At 32.4% G+C, this 11,977-nt stretch overlaps 1 protein-coding gene across 3 annotated transcripts in view; it reads left to right on the plus strand.

Annotated features, from left to right (window-relative positions):
- LOC149412404 (ras-related and estrogen-regulated growth inhibitor) overlaps window positions 1–11,139 on the plus strand; it is a 137,023-nt gene extending 125,884 nt beyond the window's left edge. For all 3 annotated transcript variants that reach the window (XM_089645782.1, XM_089645784.1, XM_089645783.1), the window contains exons 4-6: window positions 749–822; window positions 1,752–1,928; window positions 9,613–11,139. In XM_089645782.1, coding sequence (XP_089501908.1) covers window positions 749–822; window positions 1,752–1,928; window positions 9,613–9,849 — 488 coding nt within the window. In that variant the 3' untranslated portion in view covers window positions 9,850–11,139. The remainder of the gene's footprint in view (window positions 1–748; window positions 823–1,751; window positions 1,929–9,612) is intronic.
- The last annotated feature ends 838 nt before the right edge of the window (window positions 11,140–11,977 follow it).

Below are 11,977 nucleotides of genomic sequence, written 5' to 3' on the forward strand. Positions count from 1 at the left end.
TTGATAGAAAATAACTTTTGAAAACATTAAAAAAGTGTAAGATGGTTTCAAAATACAGTTATTTTTTCGCGCAAGCCTGTGACTTCTATTATTTAACCCCTCGGGTCACACGTTTCACGGAGGGAGTTAAGTCGAGCCATCTGTAGTATAAAATGATTATAAAAAATTAAACATGTCATATCTTCAGATGTACGATATAATCGGTTTAGTAAAAGATAACACTAAACTTTCTGTTTACCATGAACACGGTTTTCGAGAACGTTGTATAAGGGGGAAAGTAGTGTATATATATTATAGAGAACCCAAAAAAAATATATTTTCGATCCGACATTTAAATCTTTTAAAAACTTTATATATATATTTTCGGCAACTGGGTATATAAATATTTTTTGGTGCCAGGACTACGAATCGATGCATTGAAATACATTAAACTAAAAGCCTGATAGTAACCCCGCAACGATCTATTTTTTTCAAATACTATATTTGAAAAATCCAATTTTGGACTGGATGTACTCGAAAACGAAAGCTCAAATCTAATTAATTTATAGATAGTTTAAAATCGACTATGAAAGTGATGAAATTCACCCATTTTCCGCATGTACCTAACACTAGTTTCCGATTGAAATTGAATGTCTAGGAGGAATATTTCTAAATAAATCTCAATCTCACAGATTTTTAACTAACATGATACGATAATATTGTTTATACTAGAGGAGTTTTAACATCTTTATTATTTTTTCTATTTCAGACAACCGTTACAAACATGAAGTCCTGGTGGATGGTGAACCGGTACTTTTTGAAATCCTGGATACATGTCCGAAGGTAATGATCATCTTACACATAATATTTCCGCACGGGGGACAATTACAAATGTAAACTAAAACAAAAAGGCGCTGATTTCCCATTTTTGACAATGCGTCGGCTTACTGCCAGAAGTCATTAACTTACAAAATGTTCATTCTGAAAAATTGTCGATAAATTTTTATTTAAACAGTTATATTTTTATATTCAAGCTAAAAAAACAAAGTAATCTTTTGACAGCTCTTTTTTCATCAATTACAAGTGCTTTTATGATGGAATTCAACTTTTTTTAGTTTATTCAAATTCATAAAAAAATAATATTATAAACACTGCACTTAGTGACATCGTGTAACAACGGATGGTAATATTTTTTTTCTTCGAAGACGTCACCAAAATAATATAGTGATTTTAATGCGCATTATTTTATGTGCCTTTGCACTCACCATCGCACTATAAAAAGTCATTAAAATATATTATTAGTAAATTGTTTTGAATTAAAAATTATTCTTATTACATGCACTTAGCGACTATTACTAAATTAGCCAGAAACTAAGGACGGGTTGTTTCGGAGAATTTGAACAATTCATCAAATTTCAACGTTCATTTTCGGGTTCTGTGAAAGACTTATTCAAGTTCTGTTTGTATATCATTGTAGGCTAGTTGCTTGACAAAACTGAAATAAAAACAGAACTTGAAAAAATCTTTCACAGAACTTGAAAATGAACGTTGAAATTTGATGAATTGTTCAGATTCTCCGAAACAACCCGTCCTAAGTATAAATGACTATTTTACTGGTTGAAGCATGATACAATAAGTAGATTGTGACATATAACTAAGTTTTGACAATAATGTCATTGTATGACTTCTGGAAGTAAACCGACGAATGTTTAATTTGAATATTTGCGAAACTCTTCTTAAATCCATCATATTTGTTGTGTTACTTTGTGCAGAACATCGAGGACCTGCCCTCTGCAGAGGTGCTGCAGTGGGCCGACGGTCTGTTCCTGGTGTACTCCATCACAGACCGCGCCTCCTTCAACTTTATCCGCCGTGCCAAGCAGCAGCTGCAGCCCGACGTGCCATTGGGTCTGGTGGGCAACAAGGGGGACATGGTGCACCTGCGCCAGGTAAATCTAACCACTAACCGCTACAGAGCTAAATAGAACAGTGAAACCTAACCTCACCTCACCTAACTTAATCCAACCCAACCTAAACTAATGCCAGGAGTGCACCGACGACTTTTCACTGTATCAAAATGTTACAATATTCGTAACTGTATCACAATGAATACTAAAAATTAAAAAGTCATACTAATGTCACGTGGGTCGCTACGTGCGGGCACTTTTAAAATATTTATGATTTATATTGCATTGTATTTTGGAACGGTGACGAAACCGTTGTCGTGACAATAGTCTTCCGAGTGAAACAAAACTTTAGATTACAGACAATAGGATATTTCACACCTACAAAAATAATATTTCATTTGGTCAATTTTCCGGAAAATAACGCGGTTATTCATGTTTTTCACGCGATTTATAAGATATTTTAAATGTGTTCTAAATATTTCTTTGTTCTATGGTTTTGAAAAACTTGAATAGCTATTAATTATTTAGGAGATGCTAATGTCATGTCGAAAACTCCGTGTAGTTTCATTATTTATAGACAAAAAAATTATCAAAAAGGGAACATCACTTTTGTAGCAAAATACCACCACTTTGCTGAAATATAACGCCTTTTCAAAAAAATAACGCATATTTTTCCCTAAAATAACACGAATTTTACAAAGACATAACAAAATTTATTCAGGTTCCTAGAGATTGGTTCAATTACTGTAAAATTATGGTTCAACAATCCAGCCTACATATTTGCAGGCGATTGCATATAATTCAAATTAAAAATCGTTTCGGCTTTCGCTGATATCTCTGGTGATAAAATTCCATGGAAAAAAACCATGTTTTGTACTTTAAAAAAAAAACAATCCGCGTTATGTATTTAAATGCCATGCCTGCCGCTGAAAGCTCCGTTGTAAACATTCTCTGTTTCATGGGATACAGCGATAAAAGGGAGCTATCAGGTCTTTATTTGTGAATTTGCTTACACTTTGCTTGTAAGTGTGAATAATTCAAATTATAGATCTCCACACAGATACCGAGGATTATCAAAAATATATTAAATATTAATACTGGTTTCGGCGTATGAATTAATTAATGAAATATTATTGGTAGGTATACAAACGCAGATATTACACATTCGTAGGAATTTTTATGGCCTCTGTCATCGAGGTGAAAGTAAGTTTTGTTTAATTAGTTTGTGTTTTTTCACAAATTAATCATTGACGTTTCTGAGAAGAATATACTCTCAGTATCGTCCTGGTGTAAGACCACCATCTAGCATTAAAAGGTTGCTTGAAATGGCTTCGGCCGTATTTGGTGACCAGATCTGAATAGCCAGGTACTTCCCTACCTTCTTCTTCTCATCTCCTACCCCTCGCCACTTCCTTCAGCCTCACAACATACCACAATCGCGGATGCCATTGTCTCACTGGCTCCAGATAGGGAGCAGTAGGGACTCTTGTTTCGGTTCACATAAAAAATAAAATTTACCCACTACAGTAAAAAAACGCAAAACAATAATAAAATCTATAAATAAGATAATATTGAATAGAAATTCTAACAGAGCTTTTAGAATATTTAATATAACGGCGTCAGCTTATTTCAATGAATGTGCACGATGTGGTGGAATAAATAATAATCACTTCGTATTTTCATATTTGTTCTGCTCATGTGTTAATATTGATAATACCGGATTAAATATTCGTGCAGATATTTCCGCCGTGAATCGTAACATTTATTAATCATTGGTTCGTTGCGAGTGATGTCAGATATTAACACAATAAAAATGAGAGACTAATCTAAAATTGTTCAGAAATAATAACGTACCTCAACGATTTAAAAATACATTGTTTGAATAAAATATTTTTGCAAAGTGGTTCTTTGTCAATAGTGCCAACCTAAAAATTGGTAAAAAGAAAGTGAAGGGAGGAAAATGGAAATAAAAAGAGAAATACATTTGATTTCCTTTATTATGTCAAGATCAATAATTTAATACAGACGAAACCTCTTGAACTATTTATTGCGACGTTTTGAAGTTTGTATTGGCTACGTCAAAAGTAAGCCACGCATCGTAGATAATTAAATTAAGCCGTCAAAAAGGCAAAATAAAGTATAAGGAATCAATTGTGACCATAAAAGTATTAATTCCCATTTAAAGGACTAGCTTTTTTGACCGAATCACTTAAAAAAACTTTCCTTGCTTCAAGCTTTTACTTGTTCATTTATAAAAAAGAACAACGATTTTAAGTAAAAAATCATTTCGTATATTCTTTTGACGTTTTGCTGTAAACTTATGTGGCTATTTTTACGAAACCAATACTTCGCTCTTTTCAGGAGGCTAACCTCAAACCACTCTTCCCGGCTTAGAGTCAGATTTGATTTTACAAAATTCATTTTGCCCTTTTTACTGCTCAATTATGTATTTTCAAGTTAACTCCTTAAGCGTTTTAAGGTTATACATGACCGGGCGTCCATATTAAAGAAAAATATTTTCATAATTTTTTCTGTCATGCAGAAATACATCATTTTTTGATGTTAGAAAGAAAAATAATCATTCTTTTCAGTTTGCCTGTAAATAAATATTTACAGGCAAATTGAAACCCTATAAATATTTATTTATACTGGAATCCATTAACAAAATCCTAAAGTCAAAATGGATAATTCATAATTCGTACCGATATCGTAAAAATTGGTTCAACTTTAAAAATTATTTCTTATTTTTGTTATATGAACAAGGTAAATTTGAAGGTAAAGTTTTCTTATAAATTCTCCAAAAAATAACTGGAGGAAAAAAAAATTAAATATGTGGTTGGCGTTTTTGACATAATTTTTCACGTTTGATATTAAAATTTTAATATTTAGAAATAGTATTGCTTATTTTAAGTACATACACCGGTAATATAATTTTATTTTTTTTCTCAAACAGTATTTTTTTACGGACAATTAAAAAATTCTCATTGCAATTCAATTGCTCATTTGAAATACACAGAAAAAATGGCAAACTGAACAAATGTGTTGAAAGTACTGAAGGGTTAAGAGGGGCTCGGTGCGTTGTACGGCCTAATGCGAAAGTAGCCAACGTGCGTTAAATGTTACAATTCCCGAATAAAAAAAATATTTAATTAAATATTTCTTCTAAAAAATTATTTAACTTTCCGGCTTATCAAATAATTAGTAAGAGAAGGAGGGTTAGAATCCCTACTTTCGGGAACTAGTTGGACTATGGCATATTTCAAGTGGGAAGTATATACGTTTATATATGCCAGTGATAAACTATTATGTGGTTTTGTAACCAATTAATTAAATAAAAACATTTTACAGTGAACACAATTAGTATATATTTTGGGTCTAATCTATTTGCCAATATGACAAGAATGACTACCAGGGACGTTGCCACAATTTAGTTTATTGTCGAGCTAGATATTCAAAAATTTGTGTCTAATTTCGCCCAGTGACTTGATATTTGAGTAGATGAGAAATTAGACATCTTTGGTAACAAATTTGGTAATGTTATATAACCTGTAATGTTGTAATATTATGACTAAGATGGTTTGTTATATATAAAAATAAAATGAAAGTATTTTAGTTACAAGTATTTTCAGCCATTAAAACTCGTTTTTATTGGAATGCCGTTTTTTTAACATTAGTTACATACAAAATGCCCTGATGAAAATATTTTTGCTGTGTGGAAGGTCTTTTTACAAAAGGAAGGTGAGGAAGTTCTAGAAATGAAAAGGTATGAAGGTTGGGTAGGAATCTAGGGTTCATTGTATCTAGGAGTGACTCCCATTGAGGTGCAAGGCGATGGGTCAAGAGAGTCCGGCTGGAGAGGTCAAAAGGTCTCCCTCAACCAGTCTTTCCCGATCCAGTCTGCCACGCAGTTGGTGTGCAGACGCATTCATCGTGAAGAACCAGAGAAAACTCGTAAAATGAATCCATTGTTTAAATATTATTGAGACAGAACAGAATTCAAGTTAATTTATTATTCACTTAAACACAAATCATATAAATCGTAATGAGTGATTGGATCATTTGATTTTTGCTCAAAGTTACTTGTCGGGTGTCAATATTATTACAGACTACCTGACTTAACCCCGCTGCTAAAATAAAACTATTATGAACTGTTACGTATTCATATATGTTGTATGTATAATTTTGTTTGTTAGTCCACTCCAGTAGTAGAGAGTAAGTGAACTAGGTACAAGGTAGGTATGTACCAAATTTATATGCGTATGTACCTTCATGTAACACACAATGATGAGTGAAAATGAATAAGAAGAAGCCCGTACCTTTGAACTGAGAGGGAACATTGTAGTAATACACACACACTGCATGACAAATTGACATCGTTTACAAAGTTGGGTAGAAAACAATCACTCAGCTGCTCGGGCATTTTAAATCACAGTTTCCTTGAGAATCCTTCGAGGGAACGAATATAGTGAGTAATATATGGAAAAAGCGCTTAAGATGGATACGTTCTCTCGAAAAAGATAAAATTGTTAGCAATTTAGTTCTTCGTAGTGTGATCTCGGATAGAGATGGGACAATTTGGCTAGATTTTCGAGAATTTAGCGTATATTCAAGAAATCTGCGAAGAATTTACAGCCTTAACTTATGTCGACGGTAAATGTGAGGCACTGTAAAGAATAGGTTATTTAAGTTGTGATATAAAATTGTAGCTAGGCACAATATAACAACAGAGGAGGTGGCGTTTCATTAAAATAATACCTACGATACACAGAACCTATTACCTACTTCATGGAAATGGAAAATATGTTATTTTAAATTTGGTGCAATTTAGATTTTATTGCACTTATGTTAAGCGAATATATTTGGTAAATGCTGAATTTTGTTTTGAATAACCAAATACTCGTTCATTAAGTACCTAATGAAATTTAAAACAAGTTATGGTGTAGTATTAATACTATGCGCAACGTTTAATATTTAGAAGGAATATTTTACAACCAGGCCAAATTTTAAAACTTTTGCTGGTAAAATGCTCGAAGCTTTTATTACCGCATCAGTAAACACGAGCAGAATGCTTTAGGAAAAAACGACAGCTTTTGTAAATGCAATTATTAAACATCAAAACAAAGTTTTATCAAAATATTCAAGCAAATATCACAAAGTACCGTTTGTAAATGATGCATAGCACTTCTGTTTTACTTCGACGCATCTATTGATTGTCTTATATTTTATTATACACTCTTATGATAATCCGAATCTTTGCGTAACCTGACTCCTGTAAATCTTCTTGATCTATGTGTCCATTTATTAAACCTGTGCGTTAGGTTAAATAATTTATTATAATATGTTATTGCGATGACATTTCTTCTTTAGACTGGCGCGTTCTGTATTATATTGTCATGCATTCTTCTGTACTGTATTATCAACATTGTATCATTTGTGTACTATCCTGTTGAGTCATTTTTTTTCTGTCATGTATTATCATCTTTGCACTTTGAATCGGTTCATGGAAACTCACGATGGTGGCAATTCAACCAATTTTTTTAAAGTAATATTAAAAAATTGTGATAAATAAAAAAGGCACTATAATTCTAAAGTAACGTAACCTTTTTAACCTAGTTTTTTACACCACTTTTCATGATTTTCACCACGAACTCTTTTCTTTGAGGTTTGTTGAATTGCCACAGTCCTGAGTTTCCAGGTTACCCTTTGCATCATATTATATGTACTATTATGTTTTTCACTATCCCTGTTTGCATCATAAATTCTCCAGTACTGTATTATTATGTTAGTTTCATGCACATATAGGCCAGTGCAATTAGCGTTCCGCGATCGTAATTATTCCGGAAGTCACAATTTTTTTTATATGTTCTATAGACTGGTCCTATAATGTAAAATCCAAGTTTTCGACCTTAGAGTGCCTGGGCTAACGCCGCCATTTTGAAAGAAACCTGCCTAAATCGCGTAAAATCTAGTTTTTCCAAAATACCTCGCTTCCAGTGAAAATTTCAGCTAAAGTAACAAATTTAGTAGAACATAAAATTATCTTTATCTTTTATGCAAATAATTTTACCAAAGATCTAATAAATAATAAGAAATAAAGTCGTAAAAATGTGAATATATTTACAACAACAAGAAATTTTCTCTACTAGGTTTAGTTTTTTGTGAGTATCTCGTTTCGAGTGCAATTTTGTGAAATAATATTAATTCTTGTTAAGAATATTAAAAAGTTTGTATTTGCCTTAACTGAACGGAGCACCAGTTGTATTGCAGCCACTTGCACCAAGCGTAAAATAATACAATGTTTTCAACTATTTCAATGTGTTTAAAACATTTGTTGGATGATTAACCTTTTCCAACTTTTTGGTAATATACAATGGGAGGTGAGGAAGAGTTGTAATGAGCAGCAGCTCGATATTCTCATAAATTACCGCATCATGTTGAAATGACAACGAGTTTACTATGCGAATGTCAGAATCTTATTTAGCTTGTATTGTCATTGTTTATGATCGTTCAAATGCGGTTCTGAGTAGGGAAATAAAATTAGACTTGTTCTATTCATTTCCTATAAACTTTTCCTGTGGTACCTGAGGGCGCAGGTTTTTAAAAAAAAAAACAAAATTTCCGCAGAAATTTTGTAACTCTGTTAATTTAGTTTTATTTTGTGCTTTTATATTCTACCAAATTTGGGTATACATCGAAGACCACTATTGCACTGGCTCCATAATGAATTTTTGCATACCTGACATGTTGCTAGAAAATGGCAAAAAAAGGTTGAGTGCGATACCATTCAAGTTTGGGCAGTAAATATTCTTCATCAACTACGTGTATTTTGCTGCTTCCCAGTTCTGTGATATTTGGTAGAGGATTGAAAGATGAGTAAAATATGGACTTCGTTTCTTGGCGTAAGCCTTCCGCTGAGAAAGGAGATAATGGGATAGGAGAGAGTTATATCGGAAATATTTCTTATGTTCACTTTCAGACTTTTTGATAATACATATACGATGTTACAGCATTATTGAATCATTATTGGTCACTGCCGCAAGAGAAACTAACGCATCCTTACATTTTAATTAGGCTTCCAAAGTTCTGGTTGTTAGTTCTGTGCGTACCATGATTTGTTTGTTATTTATATCAGCAAAAAACTACAAAACATCAAACGCATATATCTCGTTGGAAATTATGTGTTTCACAAAAATAGTATTTTTTTAATTCCAGAGGAAAAGAGTTTTCTTCATTTTTTCGTTCATATATGCATTTTTACGACTTAATATCTCGGTATTTATTAGAGATAAAAGAAAACTGGTTAAGAAAAGTTGTAGATAATTTGTAAGTTCTACTAAATTTGTTAAATAATTTCAGCTAAAATTTGGAAACGAGATATGACGGATAAACTTAATTTTGGCGCGATTTCAGCTGATTTTTTTCAAAATGGAAGGCGTTAGCACAAGTGTGTCAAGGAATAATATATTTAAAAAATTGAAATACCGGAATAATAAACGATCGTGACCCAAATAATATTACTCCTTTTGCATCATGAATTCTCCTGTCGTTTTGCATGTATTGTCCTGTTTTCGTCATGTACTCTTCTCTTCTTTATCATCCGATTTGTATAGTGTGTTCTGCTCTTCTGTTACATCATGTTTTTTCCCGTGAAAATTTGATTCAAATGAGATCTATGCCACCCTTTTAAGATAAGTTAAAACTTTTAGCATGATTGTGTTGTCCGTAGGTGAGCCAAGAGGAAGGCGAGATCCTGGCCAAGGATTTTGAGTGCAACTTCACGGAGGTGGCGGCGGCTGAGCAGGTGACGCAGGTGGGCGACGCCTTCCAGGACTTGTGCCGCGAAGTGATGGCCGTGCGCAGGAAAAGCAAGCAGAGCCTGCTGGATCGCATGCTAGGCGGCAAGTCAGCGGCCGTTAGGGCATACAGCCGTGGGAAGAGCGACAGCGCGCTGCCCAAAGATTGACGTTCTCCCGAACTAGTCACAATGCTTATCTAGATTTAATAAAGGCTGGGCGATTATGTCAAAGCTTTGACATGTGTACATATTTATTTTTTGTGTATACATATTTTAATATTTGTTTCTACAAACAACGCAGGCCACTGAAGACATAAACATTGTTAGTAATTCTTTCGAATGACGATCATCATTTCAATGGCCTGTCAGGGAATCAAAAGGTCCCATGTAAATTGGCTACCGTAGTTTTTTTGTAAATCGGTATTTATAGGTCATTCTTGAACAATTTTTTTATGTAATTGACAAGGCAGATCCAACATAGTTTAAAAGCAGTATTGCATCTTATGTTAATAATAATGTTGATATGTACCTATTACATAAATAAATTAGGTTAAATATGTATATTTTTTTAATTTGTTATCTTCAAATGAGTTTGTTTATGTCTCTTTTTTCCTAATAAAAATATTTGACAAGGAATACCTAATGAACTGGAAAGTATTTCAATAAATATTTTATCATTTTCATGTACTTATGTTCAAGTCTAATTCTTATATTTTAAGAGTGTGAAAAAACTGAAAAGCTTACTTCAAATCCCATATATATTGAATGAAGAAAAAAGAACATTTTTTAAAAATTTACAGTTTATAAACTTTTACTTTAGGAATAAGGAAAATGTTAGTAGCCACGAATTTTGAAATATTAAGCATTAATCAAATATAATATTTTTAGTAATGAAATAATGTGATGCACACATTTTAATTTCCAAAAACTAGTTACTAGATATAACAGCTTGGACACAAAAAATAACAGGGCCTCATCGAAGTGACAGGTCACATCGTCCTTGCGGTATTTGGTGTATTTTAATGATTTATAATCTCTAATAAAACAATAAATAAGTGCCTTTTTATCTGACGTCTGTCAGTACTTACTTAAGAAATATTTGTATAAAATGAAACGTAATAATTCATTAGTTGAAATGTAATTCATTAGTTGAACTACCTTACGAATTAAAAAATATATATTTTACAAAAAAAGTCACACTTCGTGAACGAATTATTAGAATAAAATATGTGGTAGATCTGAATAATTTTTCTAAAGAAATTATAATTTTAATGGCTAATAAATGTTTTTATAAAAGTATACGAAATTTTGTTTGGTTATTAAAGATCTTCAAAGAATCATTGATGATGGTGAAGGTTGGCAATACTTGTATACATCAAAACTAAATAGGCGTAAATAATTTTGTCATTGTTTATACATTTCGTAAATAAAAGTTATTTTAAAATAGAAAGGCATTATATTACCACCAAAAATAATATCCGCAATATTTTAAAAACAAGAGTTTCATATTTTTCCTGTGTTTTAATTTTTAAGTGATAGGTACCGCCCAAACTGCTGCAGTCTCTGGAACAATAGTCCTCCCAATATTGTATGACCCGAAAGTTACTGGAAGAAGAAGGAGACACCCGAGGAAGACATTAATAAAATATGCCGATTGGGTCATGCCATGTTTCAGTGCATCCGAAAAGTATTACGAGATGACTTATTAACGTAAATGGAGCAATGTGTGCAACTGATCAGTGTAGCGGTTCACCCATTTTGTCCGCTATTGCAGAAAAATTACTAGCAATGGAGTTATCTAGAAATGGATTGATGGTTATCGATTAAGTTATGTAGGAATTACTTGATGGTTAGCTATTTAGTTACGCTGAAAAGGCTTGATGGTTAGCTTTCAAGTTATTTAGAAATGACTTGATGGTTAACTATAAAGTTATTTGGAAATGGCTTTATTGTTAGCTATTAAGTTATGTAAATATTTTATAATTTTGTTTCTTGAAAAAGTAATATTTTGACGTATTTAAATGTGTCTGAATTATTTTCTTCGCGGGGTTTAAATCCCACATAGAACATTATTTCTTCTGCTCAAAAAAATAATAGATTTTTTTTGGAGAACTAGTAGACGTTGACATTTTTTGAATTTCATAAAGATAAATTTAGGAAGCTTGTATCTCGCGTCTCTATATAATCCGACCATGCTGATGTAAATTGGGGCTTACATCGAAGACACAACCTTTTCAAGAATTCCGTTTCCCCCCGTAGAAACCAAGAAAGGCTTCATTATATAATGTTGAAAACA

Source organism: Hesperophylax consimilis, chromosome 23 (assembly GCF_061612785.1).
Source record: "Hesperophylax consimilis isolate HC1 chromosome 23, BYU_Hcon_1.0, whole genome shotgun sequence".
In the NCBI taxonomy this organism is placed as follows: domain Eukaryota; kingdom Metazoa; phylum Arthropoda; class Insecta; order Trichoptera; family Limnephilidae; genus Hesperophylax; species Hesperophylax consimilis.